At 43.2% G+C, this 17,117-nt stretch overlaps 1 protein-coding gene and 1 pseudogene across 1 annotated transcript; both read left to right on the top strand.

Annotated features, from left to right (window-relative positions):
• LOC111145487 overlaps positions 1 to 15,010 on the top strand; it is a 32,525-nt pseudogene extending 17,515 nt beyond the window's left edge.
• A 327-nt stretch (positions 15,011 to 15,337) lies between these two features.
• Positions 15,338 to 16,177, top strand: LOC111146003 (nuclear protein 2, transcriptional regulator). The gene has a single exon (XM_022501366.1). The coding sequence runs from the start codon at positions 15,355 to 15,357 to the stop codon at positions 15,649 to 15,651; it is 297 nt and encodes a 98-aa protein (XP_022357074.1). The 5' UTR covers positions 15,338 to 15,354; the 3' UTR covers positions 15,652 to 16,177.
• The last annotated feature ends 940 nt before the right edge of the window (positions 16,178 to 17,117 follow it).

Below are 17,117 nucleotides of genomic sequence, written 5' to 3'. Positions count from 1 at the left end.
GGATTTTCATATTAGCATTCAATCTGTTGTGAAACCACACTTCATGTAGCCTCTGGAAAATTTCCACTCTACACTAATGAGAAAACAAGAATGAGAGGTAGATACCATCTTTAATATTGTTATCAAAACAATTTTCACCTTGTGGAACCCCTTTGCTCGTAGTTTGGAAACCACTGACCTAAGCCCTTAGACACATCTAAACTTAGATGGAGTTGGTCAAATTAAAAAAAAAAACCTAGGTTTTACCTTTTTAAAAATAGTTTTGTTCAGGAAAATTTACTGTTAAAATGTAGAGTTTGGGGGCACCTGGGTGGCTCAGTGGGTTAAAGCCTCTGCCTTCGGCTCAGGTCATGATCCCAGGGTCCTGGGATCGAGCCCCACATCGGGCTTTCTGCTCCGCAGGGAGCCTGCTTCCCTTCCTCTCTCTGCCTCTTTCTGCCTACTTGTGATCTCTCTCTCTCTGTCAAATAAATAAATAAAATCTTTTAAAAAAATGTAGAGTTTGAATTCTGCCTGAACCATAAGGATTCTGCAATATGTACTTAAAGTTATCTCCTGCAAAATGGGTTTATTATTCAGGCACTCACACAGCATTATTTGGTACTGCTGGTCTAATACCAGAAACTTCGTCTTCCCTTGTTATTTGCTTTTACTTTAAATGTTATTTATTTGTTAATTTTAGAAAGGGAGAGAGAGCCATGCATGGGGGCAGTGGGCAGAAGGAAAGGGAGAGGGAGAGAGAGAATTTCAAGCAGTCTCCAAGCTTAGCAGGGAGCCCAACCTGGGGCTTGATCCCACCCATCCTGAGAGCATTACCTGAGCCAAAACCGAGAGTCTGATGCTTAACTGACTGCCACCCAGGTGCCCCCATTGTTACTTGTTTTTTAAGCTTTACTTAGCTCTTAAAGAAAAGTCTGCTTATTGACTTCAAACAAGTTATAGATTTGATTTCCAACTTAAAAAAAATCACAATTAGGGGCGCCTGGGTGGCTCAGTGGGTTAAGCCTCTGCCTTCAGCTCAGGTCATGATCCCAGGGTCCTGGAATCGAGCCCCATATCTGGCTCTCTGTTCAGCAGGGAGTCTGCTTCCTCCCCCCTCTCTCTCTGCCCCTCTCCCTACTTCTGAGCTCTGTCTGTCAAATAAATAAAATCTTTTTTAAAAATCACAATTAGTTTTATAAAAAAAAACAACAACACTGCCATACTGTCTTCCCAAATGACTATATCATTTGATATTCCCACCAGCAATGAATGAGAGTTCCTGTTCCTCCAAACCCTCACCAATATTTGGTGTTGTCAATGTTTTGAAACTTAGCATTCTAATAGGCATGCAGTCATGTGTCATTGTTGTTTTAATTTGTAACTCCCTAATGATACATGATGTTGAGCACATTTTCTTTTTTTTTTAACCTTTTTTTAAAATTAAGTAGGCTCCACACCCAATGTAGGTCTTAAACTCACCACCCTGAGATCAAGAGTCACATACTCTACCAGCTGAGACAGCCAGGCACCACTTGAGCATATTTTTATATTCATATTTGCCATCTGTATACCTTCTTTTGTGAGGTGTCTGTTCAGATCTTTTGCCTATTTTTAAGCAAATTGTTAATTTTCTTATTGTTAGTTTTAAAAGTTCTTTTTATATTTTGGATACCAGTTTTTCAGCAAACATTAAGTTTTGCAAAGGTTTTCTCCCAGGTCGTGGCATGATTTTTCATTCTCTCAACAGTGTCTTTCACAGAGCAGGAGTTTTTAATTTAAATGAGGTCCAATACGAATTTTTTCTTTCATGGATCATGTTTTTGGTGTCGTTTGTAAAAAGTCAATGCAAAGCCCATGGTTAGCTACATTTTTCACCTATGTTATCTTCTAGGAGTTTTATGGTTTTTTATAGTTTTGCCAGAGGCTGGGGGCAGGAAGGACAAATACTTGGAGTAGGGGGATTTTTAGGGCAATGAACATACTCTCTGTGATTCAATAATGATGGACTCATGTTATCATGCATTTGTGAAAACACAGAGATTATACGACACAAAGAGTGAGCCCTAATGTAAACTATTGGACTTTAGTTAATAATAATATATCGACATTTGCTCATCAGTTGTAACAAATGCATGACACAATAGAAGATGCCAATGTGGGGAAACAGTAGGTAGTATGTGGAAACCTTCTGTACTTTCCCATCAGTTTTCCATAAGCCTAAAACAACTCTAAAAATAAACTCTATTAATTTTTAAATTACAACTACCCCTAAAACTACTACAAAATAAGCAAGTACTACAAAATGAAATTAATAGGGGTGCCTGGCTGGCCCAGTCGGTGGAGCATGCAACTCTTGATCTCAGGATTGTGCTTGGGAGCCCCATGTTGGGTGTAGGGATTCCTTAAGAATAAAAAAAAATCTTTAAAAAATGAAATTAAATTCAAGTGAGGCTTTGTTTGTTCAAGATTATCGGAACTCATACTTTACCAACACTGTGCACAGGTAATTCTTGAAAGCCCAAATCGAAAGGATCAACTCTTTATCTTCATGGAATTTTCTGTTCACTTCAAGATATGATTAGGATTGTGACATAGGGAAATCTTCATGAAAATGATTATCTAATCCAATTTATGCTGGAACTGGGACGAGGGTTTGTTCGTGAAGTATTTATGGCTTCATTTACTGTTATAAACTGTTGCTAGTGTTGTTTACAAAGCAAAAGCCTCATTCCAGAACTACTGGCAGGGAAAGGTGGCACCTGGGGAACAGGTGTTGAGGTCAGTCTGCCTCAACTGTGGGTGCTGAATGGAACACATTTGTCCATCATCTTTCTCTGTTCCCGCTACTGGGAAACTACAGCTCATCCAACTCAACAGGACATCATTTGCTTTCACTTGGCAAGAACCACAAATGCAGGAATGATCATGAAAGCACAGGATGGTACCTGTTCTTAAGGGAATCCTGGGCTTAGGTGAAATTTTGTAAGAGGAGAACTAAATTGTCAAAAACTCATCCCAGTCTGTCCAGCCTTGGTTGATGGAGAGGGTCCTCTGGTCAATAAAGAGGTGCGTTCTTTTTTGGAAGAGATACTGACCATCAAGCTTGTTCATGGCTTCTTTCTGATCAGGAGCTTAGTTTTCCAAGAACCTTTACATTGGGACAGGAGTCCTTGGAGAGTGGACCTGAGTTTTGAGGCTACTCCAAGGGTAATGCCCCCTTTATAAATTGAAAAATGGACCACCTGAATTAAAAACCAAGGAGTTTCTTTTAGAAGGAACATTTCCCTAAGGCCCTGCCTATCTATATTGGGAACATGAAAAACCAGAGTTCCTGGCATATTGCAGGCCATGTTCTGTACCGAAGAGACCTTATTGAGGTAGAGCACTGCCAAAGCACCAGCCCACTGTTTCTATGGGTCCCTATGTGTGTCTGTGGCTGTTATTTCCCCCAGAGGATGCTATATTCCAGCCCTCCCTAATGTTTTGTATCTTGCACAGTTCCTGGCACAAGATCTTGCAACATGGCAGGCTGCTGAGTCAGTGTGGACCTACTGCAGCTCTGACTTCAGGTTCCATCAGGGCAGTTTTCATTTCAGAAAGCAAACAGGAGAGAGTGGACCCAGCCAAGCACTGGCCAGCTAAGCAGTCTAAAGATAGATGCTGTTCAAAATGGGGGCAATTCTTCCGATTTTCTGGGTCTATCTTTTCTCCCAGGGCCCTTTGGATAGAATAAATTTGCTTCTTCCGAGGGCCTCCCAAAAATACAGTCCCTACAGAGGGTGGACCCATCTATCTCTCTAGAATTCATATCTTAAATCCCTGTCTTTGTTTTCTTCCCCTCCCACCCATCTGCAGGGATAGCAAACACAGATCTCAGTGGGGCAGACAGCCACTTTAAATGAGGGAAGCGTTCCTGTTAATATGGGGACTGGTGGGAATTGTGGAAAACTGAAAAACATTCACATTTGGAACTTTTTTTCTTTAAGATTTGATTTATTTATTTGACAGAGAGATATACAGTGAGAGAGGGAACACAAGCAGGGGGAGTGGAAGAGGGAGAAGCAGGCTTCCCGCTGAGCAGGGAGCCCGACGTGGGGCTTGATCCCAGGACCCTGGGATCATGACCTGAGCCGAAGGCAGATGCCCAACAAATGAGCCACCCAGGTGCCCCATATTTGAAAGTTTGAAAACTGTCTTGGTCAAATGAAATGCATGAACAGGAAGTGCAATGCAGTCACCAGCGGCCAATGTGGGATGTTTGCTCTACACTGTATAGTGTAAACTGCTTTGCATGAACAAAAGTGCCCTTCCCAGCCTGATCTCCAACAGCCTGCCCTGCAAGTCCAGCCACTCCTACCCATGCCCCTACACTCTGCTTATGTAACGTACTTTCATGCATACTCTCCCTGTCACTTTTGCGTACATTCTTTTTGTTCCCTAACATTTATCAAACACCTAATAGGTATCAGGCACTATAGCAGGTGCTGAGGAAACGATGGTGAACAAAAGTTTCTGACTTCATGGAGTTTATAGTGTAGTAAGGAGGCATATATGTCAGACAATTACCAGCCTGTGAGAAGGGGTATGAGAGAAGTACAGGGCATGACTGAAACATACACAAAGTCACAGAAAGCAGGCTTGGAAGGCTTCCCAGAGGAGTAGATACCCTCACTGAGGTTAAGGATGAGCTAAGGAAGCAAAGACGAGAGTGAAAGGGTAAGGGGGTGGGGAGAGGGTTTCCTGGAAGGGGAGCAGTACTTGTATAGGTCCCTGAGGAAACTGACATTTGATGTGGCTGGATAGCATGGGTGTTCGAAGGTGGCACAAAATAAAACTGGGAAGGTGAGCAGAGGCCAGATGTTCCCAAGATTTGTGCCCCAAAAGGAGTCAGATTTTGTCCAAAGGGCAATGGGCGGCCACCAGCAGTTTTTGCTGAAAGACCATTCTGATGCGACTTTGCATTTTAGAAGAATCCCTCTGGTGTCAGTGTGGAGAAGAGTCTGAAGTGAGCAAGCCTGGAAGGAAGGAGGACAATTACAGGTTCTCATAATAAACCAGCTAGAGATGATGGTGGCCTGGCCTGAGGAGCAATCGTGGGATAGAAGGCATGGACCCGACTTGGGAGACAGAGTTGATATAACTCAGACATTTATTATGAGAGCATGAGGAGAAAGATAAGAGGACATGTTAATGATGAACATGGAGTGTCCTGATTGCCTACTCCTCCTTTCAGCTTAATTCTCTCATTAGTCTTCATGGACCTCTGAGGCACCTTCTTACCTACTGTCCCCAGGACTCTGTCCCACTACTGGTTTAGCACAGCATATCGTATGATGGTGAGAACTTGTATGTCCTTCTTCCTTGTAGTGTTGGGCAGGGACCCTGTATCAGTCAGGGTCAAATTAGGAGATGGAAGCCACACAGTAATTTTAACAGCTAAACTTTAATGTGTAGAATTAACTGTAACAAGGGATTTGAGTAATGAGGGTAATTGGCTGGTAAAAAGTAAGAGAACTCTAAAGAATATAGGATCAGCAGACATAAGGTTCACAGACCACTTCTGAGGCTAAGGTAGAGCACCCAGGCTGAGACCTTATTGAAGAGGACATGGCTGTGTGTAAGTGGAGGGCACAGAAGTTGCTTGGTGCTCTGCCAGTGGTAACTGCTGGAAATTTGCCCTCCACAATTTGCTGGAAACCTACCTTCTGAGCTGCCAAAGAAAGTCATTTCATAGAAAGGTGTCTCACTGGAGGCGCCCAGCTACAAAGCCAATGAAAGTGTGTTTCAGGGAGAAACTACTGGCTCCTGGGTGCTGCTAACCACTGTTACAGGAGGAGCCAAGTTCTGGAGGGGCTACATGAGCGGCAGTGCCATGGTGCTGGAAAAGCCATCTGCACTGCAGGAGCTGGGCACTGAGGAATCCCTGCATACTGCCGGAGCCTGCTGGAATACACCAGAACAAAGAAAACCCCTTCCTCATGCAGTTGTTCTCCAGAGCCTATAGCTGACAAAGCTTAACATTGCACTACCTGACAAAGGAATAATTACTTTTGTATGGTCCAGCTCCATTTTTCCACAGCAAGCAATGAAGAGTGAATGTAGAACCAAGAAGCAATAAATCTGTAAGCAGCAAAATCCCTTCCTGTTGATGGGGCACCTGGGTGGCTCAGTGGGTTAAGCCTCTGCCTTCAGCTCTGGTCATGATCTCAGGGTCCGGGGATCGAGCCCTGCATCGGGCCCTCTGCTCAGCGGGGAGCCTGCATCCCTCCCTCTCTCTGCCTCCCTCTCTCTGCCTGCCTCTCTGCCTACTTGTGATCTTTCTCTCTGTGTCAAATAAATAAATAAAATTTAAAAAAAAATCCCTTCCTGTTGATCATAGCTGGTGGAGTACCACAGGGGCTAGAAGTCAACATGTCAAAGAAGGTCCAGCGTGAAGAAGTGTATATTTGCCCATTTTAAAATTAGGTTGGTTTTTCGTCGTCGTCATTGTTATTGTTGTCAATGAGTTTTATACATTCTGGATCTAAATCCCTTATCAGATACATGGTCTGCAAATATTTTCCCCCATTATGTAGATTGTTTTTTCACTCTCTTGATAGTGTCCTTTGATGCACAAAAGTTTTTAATTTTGATGAAGTTCAACTTATCTATTTCTTTCTTTTGTTGCCTGTTGCTTTTAGGTTCATATCCAAGAAATCATGACCAAATCCAATGTCATGAATTTTTCCCCTATGTTTTCTTCTAAGAGTTTTATAGTCTGGTCTCATGTTTAGGTCTTTGATTTACTTTAAGTTAATTTTTGTATATGATGTAAGGTAAGGGTCCAACTTCATTCTTTTGCATGTGAATATCCTGTTTACCCAGCACCATCTGCTAAAAAGCACTTGACCATATATATGCCAGGGCTTATTTCTGGGCTCTCCTACTCCACTGTTCTGTATGTCTGCGTTAATTTCAGTACCACACTGTTTTGATTACTTTAGCTTTGTAGTTTGTTTTGAAATCAGGGAGTGTGAGTTCTCCAAACTATTTTTTTTTTTCAAGATTGTTTTGACTGTTAAGTTTCCCCAGGATGGGCTTTTCTATTTCTGGAAAAATAAAAAAATTCATTGTGTTGTGATAGGGATGGCATCAAATCTGTAGATCACTTTGGGTAGTATGGAAATGTTAACAATATTAAGTCTTCTAATTCATGAATTTGTTTTTCTATTTATTTACAACTTCTTTAGTTAAAAAAATTTTTTTAAGATTTTATTTTTAGTAATCTCTACACTCAATGTGGGACTCAAACCTACAACCCAAGGTCAGGAGTCACATGCTCCACTGACTGAGTCAGCCAGGCACCCCTATTTACATATGCTTTAAATTTTCAGCTATGTTTTGTAGTTTTCAGTGTACAAATCTGCCTTTTGATCAAATTTATTCCCAAGTATTTTATTCTTTTTAATGCTACTATAAATGGAATTTTGTTAATTTCCTTTTCAGGTTATTCATTGTTGATGAAAAATGTGATTTTTCAATGTTGATTTTTTATTTGTAATTTTGCTGAATTTATTAGTTATAACCTTTTTTTGTGTATGTGTGGACTCTTTAGACTTGTCTACATATAAGATCATGTTATCTGCAAACAAGAATAATTTTACTGCTTCCTTTCCAATATATATGCCTTTTATTTCTTTTTCTTGCCTAATTGTTCTGACTAGAACTTCCAAAACTGTACTGAATAGAAATGGTGAAGCTGGCACCCTTGTCTTGTTCCTGATCTTAGGGGGCACATTTTCAGTCTTTTACCATTGAGTGATGTGCTAGTTGTGGGTTTTTCACATATGACAATATTTATATTGAGGAAGTTTCTTTCTATTCCTAGCTTGCCAAGTCTTTTATCATGAAAGGGTGATGAATCCTCACAGATGTTCCTTCTGCATCAGCTGAAATGATCATATGGTTTATTTTTTCTATTCTGTTAATATGGTGTATTACATTAATTTTCTCATTTTTTATTTTTATTTTTATTTTTTTTAAAGATTTTATTTATTTATTTGTCAGAGAGAGAGAGAGAGAGATCACAAGCAGGCAGAGAGGCAGGCAGAGTCAGAGGGAGAAGCAGGTTCCCCGCCGAGCAAGGAGCCCGATATGGGACTCGATCCCAGGATGCTGGGATCATGACCTGAGCCAAAGGCAGCCGCTCAACCAACTGAGCCACCCAGGCGTCCCATTTTTCTCATTTTTTATTAAAGTATAACTGACACATGACATATTAGTTTTAGGTGTAAAACACCACTATTTGATATTTGTTTATACTATGAAATGATCACCACAATAAATCTAGTTAACATCCATCATCATACATAATTACATTTTTTTTCTTGTGATGAGAACTTTTAAGATCTACTCTCTTAGCAACTTTCAAATATGCAAAACAGTATTACTAACCATAATCATCATGATAGACATTACCTCTCTATGACTTATTCATTTTATAACTGAAAGTTTGTTGATGTTCTTTTATTGAACCATCCTTGCATTCCAGGAACAAATCCCACTTGGTCTTGGTCTATAATCCTGTTAATATGCTGCTAAACTTGCTTTACTAGCAAATTTTGTTGAGGATTTTTGCACCAATGTTCATAAAAGAAATTGGTTTATGGTTTTCTCATCGTGTCTATCTCGCTATTTAAGAAGGTGATGCTGACCTTATAGAATGAAGTAGGAATGTTCTTTTCTCTTCAGTTTTTTGGAAGAATTTGAGAAGGACTGGTATTGATTCTTGTTAAGCTTAGTAGAATTCACCAGTGAATCCATCTGGCTAAGGGCTTTCTTTGATGGGAAGTGTTTGATTACCAATTGAATCTTCTTACTTTCATAGATTTATTCAGCTTTTTTATTTCTTCATGATTCAATCGGTAGGTATGTGTTTCTAGGGATTTGTCCATTTCATCTAGGTTATCCTTTGATTCCTTTCTCCTTTCCTTTTGTATTATATAAATATTTTCTTTGTGGTTACCATGGAGATTGCATATCAAAGTTATAACAATCTATTTCAGATAGATACCAACTTGACTTCAATGACACACAATCAAAAACTGCACTGGATACAACTAATACTATCTGTTATTGATATCACAAGTTACATCTTTATATATTGTATACCCATCGACATAGATTTATAATTATCTCCATGCATTTGTCTCTTAAATCTTGTAGAATATAAAAAGTGGAGTTACAAACCAAAATTATAACAATACTGGTTTTTATATTTGCCCATGTTTTTACCATTCACAGAGATCTTTATATCTTTATTTGGCTACAAGTTACTGTCTAGAATCCTTTCACTGTAACCTAGAAGGCTCTCTGTAGCATTTATTGGAAGACAGATCCAAATGGTAATGACCTCCCTTAGGTTTTATTCACCTGAGAATGTCTTATTTTCTCCCTTGTTTTTGCTGGTTATAGAGTTCTCATTCACAGTTTTTTTTTTTTTTTCCTTACAGCAATTTAAATATAATCTGGGACTGTCTTATTTTCTCCCTTGTTTTTGCTGGTTATAGAGTTCTCGGTTGACAGTTTTTTTTTTTCTTCCAGCAGTTTAAATATATAATTCCACTCCTTTTGGGCCTCCAAAGTTCTCACTGATAAATTGGCTGCAATTTTTTTTTAAAGAGATTATAAAGTAATCTCTACACCCAATGTGGGGCTTGAACCCACGACCCCAAGATCAAGAGTCTCATGCTCCAGATTGAGCCAGCCACGTGCTCAGGCTACAAATTTTATTGAGGATCTCTTGCACATGAAAAATTACTTTTCTCTCACTGCTTTCAAGATTCTTTGCTTTTCCTTTTCACAGTTTGATTATAATGTGTTTTGGTGTAGTCTCTTTGGGTTCAATCCTATTTTTAAGTCATTGAGTTTCTTGGACTTGTAGATCCATGTATTTCCTCAAATTTGTGAAGTTCTTGCTCATTACTTCTTCAAATAATCTCTGCCTCTTTCTTCTTCATGTCTCCTTGTGGAACTCCCATAATGCATATATGCATAATGCATGTTCCTTCAGCTCTGTTCATGTTTCTTTCTCTCCTCAGATGGGATAATTTTGAATGTCCTATCTTCAAGTTCACTGATGCTTGCCTGCTAAAGTTCTGCTGTTGAGCCCTTCTAATTTATTTTAAAATTATTGTATTTTCTAGCTTAAGATTTTTTTAGTTCCTTTTTATAATTCCAACCTCTTTGTTTATATTCTCATTTTGTTCACATATAATATTCATGATTTCCTTCAGTTTTTTGTACTTAAAGATAGTTTTTTTTTTTTAAGTCTTTGTCTAGTAAGTCTGATGCTGTGATTTTTCAGGGATGTTTTCTGCCAATTTATTTTCCTCCTTTAAATGGGTCATGTTTTCCTGTTTCTTTATATGCCTTGTAATTCTGTGATGTTGTTGAAAATTGGGCATTAGAAAGAACCCATCTCTCCTAGTCTTTGCAGACTGGTATTACACTTATGCATTCTTTCTCTAGTTATCTGGCTCATCTTTAGACTTTGAGATCAGCTCGAGGTGAAAGCTCAAAAGTCTTCTCATGTCCCTTCTGAGTATGTGTCTTCCCTCAGCTTTTGTGTCTTTACTAATTCCCTCGTATACATGGCTACTTTTTAATGTCTTAATTTTCCAGAGTCTCATCCAGCTTCTTCAGACTATAGACGGCCTATTGTATATCTCCACCTATAATCCCTTCCCTCAGGCATCTGTGGGTCTTTAGTCCTCTGCAGCTTTCTTGAGCCATACCCATCACTTTTCTACTTGAGCTTTCAGTGAGACACAGCAGATACAAGTCCTTCAGCACCCCCAGCAGTTTAGAATGTTAAAGTAAGTTCTGCTCTGCTCTCTCTGGTTTGAAGGAGGGAATTGGGGACTGGGCTGCTGCCTCTTTCAGGTCAAGACCATTGCTATGCCATGAATGATGTGGGGCAAGGACAAGTAAAAATAGTACAAAATTTCCTACTGTTTTGAACGTGACTTTTTCTTGATTGGGTATTTACTTTAACTGTTTACCAGAACTCCTAGAGGATTATTTTAGCTAGTTTCTGGGTTTTGAATTTGTTTGTTTACTTTAATGTCTTGTGTGAGAACAAGAGTTTGGAGGTTCCTATTCTACTATTTTGCTCATGTCACTTTTGGTATCTTCATTTTGCCCTTTGTTCCCATACCATTACCTCAAAAAAAAAAAAACCTTGTGTCTAAAATATTCATGACATTTTATGCTGCATATTTCTTAATTGCCTTATCACTGAGAGATCATATATTACATACTTTTTATTGTCTGTCTCTTCTAGAGTATAAAATGTATGAGAGCAGGGAACTTTAATCCTGAAAGTCTAAAACAATATCAGGCACATGCTACATGTTTAGAAAATATATTTTGAATGAATGAGGTTTAAATTATTGTTTAAATTTTGCTCATTTTTGTTAACAGCTTTTAATGGTTTTTGTTGTTTAAACATATGTATTTATTCGACAGGCATTTATTTTATAACTACTGTGAGCCGGCGATGGGGTGGAGGCAAACGTGTTTCTAATGTTATAGGGGAGCTAGACAAATACACAAGTAATGCAAATGCATGAATAAATGGGGAAGAGAAAGAAGTGTTGGATATAAGCCGTAGTGAGCTCTGAGCTTGTGAATGAGTGTCACTTAATGCAGACACAGGGAGTCACTCCACCATAAGCCTTAGGCAAGCCATATGACCTGGATGAATCTCCATTTCTCTTTCCACTACCCTATGAGGTAGTTGCAATAATCTTTAGAAAGTGATGAAACAGAGCTTTATAAACTGTACATGGTTATGCTAACATGAGGAATTAAAGTCTTGTCCTGAAGCACGCTTATTAGTTTTTATCCCCTGTCTGGAGTCAAACCACTACATAAGGTACAAAGTCCACTTTAAAATCTTACTGCAAGGGGCGCCTGGGTGGCTCAGTGGGTTAAAGCCTCTGCCTTCGGCTCAGGTCATGATCCCAGGATCCTGGGATTGAGCCCCGCATCGGGCTTTCTGCTCAGCGGGGAGCCTGCTTCTCCCTCTCTCTCTCTGCCTGCCTCTCTGCCTACTTGCGATCTCTCTCTGTGTCAAATAAATAAATAAAATCTTAAAAAAAAAAATCTTACTGCAATGATATCATCAGAATCAATTCAGAGTTCTGGGGCCAGAGAGCAAGACAGATGGTGGCACCTGTTTTTAAGTATCATCTCAGAAGCTAGGAGGGCAGGAATGTTTAGCAATCTGTGAACTGACAAGGAGTTTCTATGAAGAGGCATAGTAAAATGGAAGAAACGGTTACATAGGGGTCAGAAGTTCTCACTCTTAGTCTGGATCTGCTTTTTATTAGTTATATAATCTCAGGGAAGTTGTTAAATTATTTCCTCATCTGGAAAACTGGGACAGTAATATTTCACAGGGTTTTTGTAAAGACCAAGAAACGTAATACAAGGCCTTAAGATTGTTGTGTCTAAATCCATTCTCTACACTAAAAAGATCAAGGACTCCTTGGGGAAATAGCTAATTCCAGGTCTGGGGCATACAATGTATAGGATGAGCCTAGATGGACATCTTGGTTTACCCACAAACAAAGGCATTCTCCAAGACTACTAGGTTAATGCCAACAGAACGTAAGAATCACATGAAGGAGCTCCCACTGGCCAAAGACGGAACAATTTGACCATTAAAAGAGAGTAAAAATGAATGAAATTGATTAAACACACTGTGTTTTTAAACGGTACTTGAGTTCATAATGATTCTCAATAGGAAAAAAAGGTAGAGTCTGTTAGAACTCTGCAAACCCATCTGTAAAAGGGAATTAGGGGCGCCTTGCTGACTCAGTTGGAAGAGCATGTGACTCTTGATCTCTGGGTCATGGGTTTAAGTGCCAGATTGGGTGTAGAGATTACTTACATAAATAAATAAATAAATAAACTTTATTTTAAAAAATATTTTATTTATTCATTTGTCAAAGAGAGAGTGCACAAACAGGGAGAGCGGCAGGCAGAGCAGGCAGAGGGAGAAGCAGGTTCCCTGTTGAGCAAGGAGCCCAATGCGGGACTCCATCCCAGGACCCCAGGATCATGACCTGAGTGGAAGGCAGATGGTTAAACAACTGAGCCATCGAGGTGTTCCAATAAATAAACTTTAAAAAATGAAAAGGAATTAAGCATTTTGTTTTGCCTTTCTTGCCAAAATGTATCAGGGTAACTTCATGAGAGAAAGAATTCTAGCAAATAAATGTGGAAGGAATGATTGAATTAGAAAGTTATATTTTGTGGCCTATAATGAAATAATAGCAAATAAACATAATAGCAAATAAAGCAATGAACTATAGATGAAATCATTAAACAAAAGTTTATGTGGAACTTGACAATTTCAAGGAAAGGCTGTTACTACCTGCATCACTAAAACTGAGACAATGAATTATTGTGGAAATCCTGGTGTGATACCAACACACATTACTTCCTAGGAACTTTTCTTGACCCCCAAATTGAATCTGAGTACAAACAAGCCTCTAGATCCAACCTGAATTTACAGGAAATGTGGCAGAGAGAGGAACAAGTTAAATGACACCACAAAGAAGCAAACAAATCTACAAAGTGGGACATTTTACAGGACAACTGACCCAGTTTCTGCAACAAGTCAGTGTCAGGGGATATGAAGGGGACAGGGAGACTGCCCTAGAACCTGAGAGACTTCCAAGCAAGCTTCATGTAGATTTCGCTCATATTCTGAACTGCATCCCGGTGTCTTCTAGACAATCAGAGAAATGGGATTCTGGACTGAGTATGAGCTAATAACAAGACTGGCTGATTTTGTCAGGTGTAAGATAACACTGCAATAGGTCTAGTTTTTTAGAGCTCATATTGAGAAATATCGGGGTGAGATGACATGAGGTCCGCCGCAGAAGAAAACAGAAAGGGATATGCAAAGCAAACGTGACAGGATCTTGGTAAGCGTGGAAACCGCGTGGAGAGGTACGGGGGTTCATTGTTCTATTCTCTGCACTCTTGAGGTATCTGAATATTTTCATAACAACAAACTCCGGAGAGATTTTTTTTAAAGACCGTGCGTGGGAGAGCAGTAAAACGATAAATATTAGTTTCTCTTTTTCGCAATAGCAAATATAAGACGTGGGCGGAAGAGAAAATCCTCTGGGCGTTTTATTAAAAACACTCTCGGGGACCCGTTCATTTAAGGAACCCCCCGAAACCGCCCTCGGAGAGGGTACGCAGGCCACGCCCCAGCCGGGAGCCGGCTTCAGAGCGCGAAGGGAAAACTCAGATCCGCACCAAACCCTGCAAGATCGAGTATCAGGGAAGGCGTTTTTTGTTTTAAGTCGGGAATTATTTTTGATCTGTTGTAAAGAAAATCCCCCAGAGGAGAGCCGCAATTTTTGTGGGACGAGAATTATCTGGGCTGGTTAACCCTCCGCACAATGAAGACGTTCGCCGCAGTGACTCCCGGGAGCGGCGCCGAGAGCGACAGCAATTCGGGAATCGGCCCTGGGCGTCGCCGCCGAGCCGCGGGGGCCGCGGAGCGCGGAGACCTGGTCTTCTCGGGCGCAGTGCCCCGGCCCGGGTCCTCTTGCCCCCGCCCCGCGCCGCCGCCCCTCCTTCGGGCCCCCGCCGCGAGCCGCCGGCGCGTCCAGCTAACGAGTGCGGCCCCGGGGCCGGGGTCTTGGGCTCCCGCGAGGAATCCGCAGTCGCGCGGCTCCCGGCTCCGCAGCGGGCCCGCGTGGTGATCTCTCGCTACCCCTCATCGCCTCCCGCTTCAGATCCTTCCTTCCTTCCTCGTCGAGAGCGGGGACGGCGGAAGGGAAAGGGACCGCGCTCATGCGGCCGCAGTGCTTGCAGCGCTCTGACGGGCCTCCTTTCGGTCTCCGCTGTGGACGGCCGTGGGGCCCTGCACTGCCGGGACACCAGAGTTGCTCGTACGGGAGCGACCGCTTCACCTCACGTCACCACCGAGCACTCCCTCCGTCACCTACAACCTGACTGATGTTCACGGCTGCGGAGAGTCTCCGGACGCGCGCGGCCGGTTTCCCGTACGCAGTCTCTCACGGCTGACTTGGGGCCATTTTCCAGTTCGGGCCAGCGTAGACCGAGTGCTCGGCCGGACTCCGCCGAACGCCCCTCTCGCACCCACCACCACAGGCCGCCGCAGAGGGAGCGGCCGCTGCTCCTGGGACCGGAGCGCGGGCCCTCGCGCGCGACTCCTTCCGGGCTCTGTGACGTCACCCGAGGCCCCGCCCCCGCGGGCAGAGCCAATCGGAAGGCGGGGCACGGTCTTCCAGGAGCGCGCGCGCGCGCGCGCGCGGGCGGGCGGTCCTGGGGCGCGACGCCATGGATCCGGTCCTCCTCAGCGCCCAGGCTCCCGTCACGCCGCAGCCACCGGAAGGGTGGCCGCCCGTGATCTCCGAGGAGGAGCTGTACGACTGCCTGGATTACTACTACCTGCGCGACTTCCCGGCCTGCGGGGCCGGACGCAGCAAGGGTCGGACGCGGCGCGAGCGGGAACTGCGCACCAACTGGCCGGTGCCCGGCGGCCACGAGCGCAAGCTCGCGCAGAAGCTCCTCAACGGCCAGCGCAAGCGTCGCCAGCGCCAGCTGCAGCCCCGCGCGCGCACCCGCCTGATCTGAGCGCAGGTGCGTGCGGGCCGTAGACGCCGGGACCCTGGCCCAGCATCCTGGCCACCCGGGCGCCGGTCGCGTCGGCCGTCTGCAACTGCGGCGGGCAGTGGCGCCCCCTCCGCGGCGGCTCCCGCTGGCGAGTCACGGCCGGCCCCGCTCGCCCCTGGACCGCAGTACGAATGGTGTGAAGGATCGGCACGGTCAGATTGGGGAGTCGGAGAAGAGGCTCGGCGGTGCGGAAACATCTCTTTAAGACTGAGTGGAGCATTTTCCTCCAGCGCCTGCGCGCGGGCCGGGAACGGTGATCGGCGTGTCGGTTCCCTGCAGGGTGCCCGGCGGCACCGAGCGAAGCGTTTTCTCCGGCTCGGCGGCAGCTGTGCTCGGCAGGGGAGAATGCATGTGGGCCAGCATGACTCCTTCCCGACGTCGCCCAACTTGACCGCCGCAGCCTCTTTTCCTTGTGATTGTTAAGTAACACCAAGTGTCCAAGGGGTGTGCCTTTTTAGGGTTTCTAATTAAAGCAGCAAGAACGGCATTTTAACTCTCGGTGGTTTCTTTTCCCCGTTGCTACGGTAACTCGTTTCAAGTCCACAAAGGAAGTAGTTCATTTTACACGTAACGAAGATGAATGGGGGGGGAGGCAAAGGCCGGAATCTGTACGATTCACAGATGTGGTGTGCAGGCTTAATACTCGCCAGAATAGGAGTGTATGCCGCTGTAATCGTGTACATGGGACATTGGCTAAGACTTGATCTCGCACCAGTCCTTCCAGGCGGGCCCTGCTAGCTCCCATTCTGAAGAGGGCATTCTGGGGCGGAGGAGTTCCAGTCACTTTCCAGAGGTCATGCAGCCCGTTGCAAAGGTCAGGTACGCAGATCCTCGAAAGCATCAGTTTCCTCTACTCTGGGCAACTTCCTGCTGTTCAGAATCACTCACAAACGCCATGTCCAACGACAGAGTTGAGTTGTGGCTTAAACTTTATACAGGCTATCAGAAGGCTGATCTCTCTGCCTGCATTCTTTTAGGCCTCTGTGCCCCTTGGTGAGTCCTTGCTTAGAAGGCTGGTGTGTACTAGAGGAAGCAACCTGAGTGTTAATCCTCACTGTGACTCTTCATTGCTGTGGCATTCAGCAAATTTCTACGGTAACTACTGCCAGGTTACACCAAGCCTCTGCTTTCTCGTTTGTAAAATGGGACTGATACTGGATTACTTTACCAAACTGGATTATAGATTATATAAAACATCTCGCTCAGATAAGAGCCTCGCAGTATGAGGTACCCAATAAATAGTAACAATGTTTCAGTTTACAGAGCACAATCCCTTCTCCTTCCTCTCTACTCAAAGCCTTAATTCTTCATTTACTATATTCATTCTTTTAAAATGCTTCCCTGTGGTGTGCTATAGTAGGGAGTCCTGACTTCAAGGAATCAAACACCTGTATGAACTTGGGCAAGCGGCTTATCTGGATATAATA

The sequence above is a fragment of the Enhydra lutris genome, unplaced genomic scaffold, assembly GCF_002288905.1.
Source record: "Enhydra lutris kenyoni isolate GAN:26980312 unplaced genomic scaffold, ASM228890v2 scaffoldscaffold13, whole genome shotgun sequence".
NCBI classification, from domain to species: Eukaryota; Metazoa; Chordata; class Mammalia; order Carnivora; family Mustelidae; genus Enhydra; species Enhydra lutris.
This window is presented reverse-complemented; position numbering and strand designations above follow the sequence as displayed.

What these genes read in the sequence shown, in the direction of transcription:
- LOC111146003 (XM_022501366.1), top strand. Translation starts at nt 15,355, where the DNA reads ATGGATCCGGTCCTCCTCAGCGCCCAGGCTCCCGTCACGCCGCAGCCA.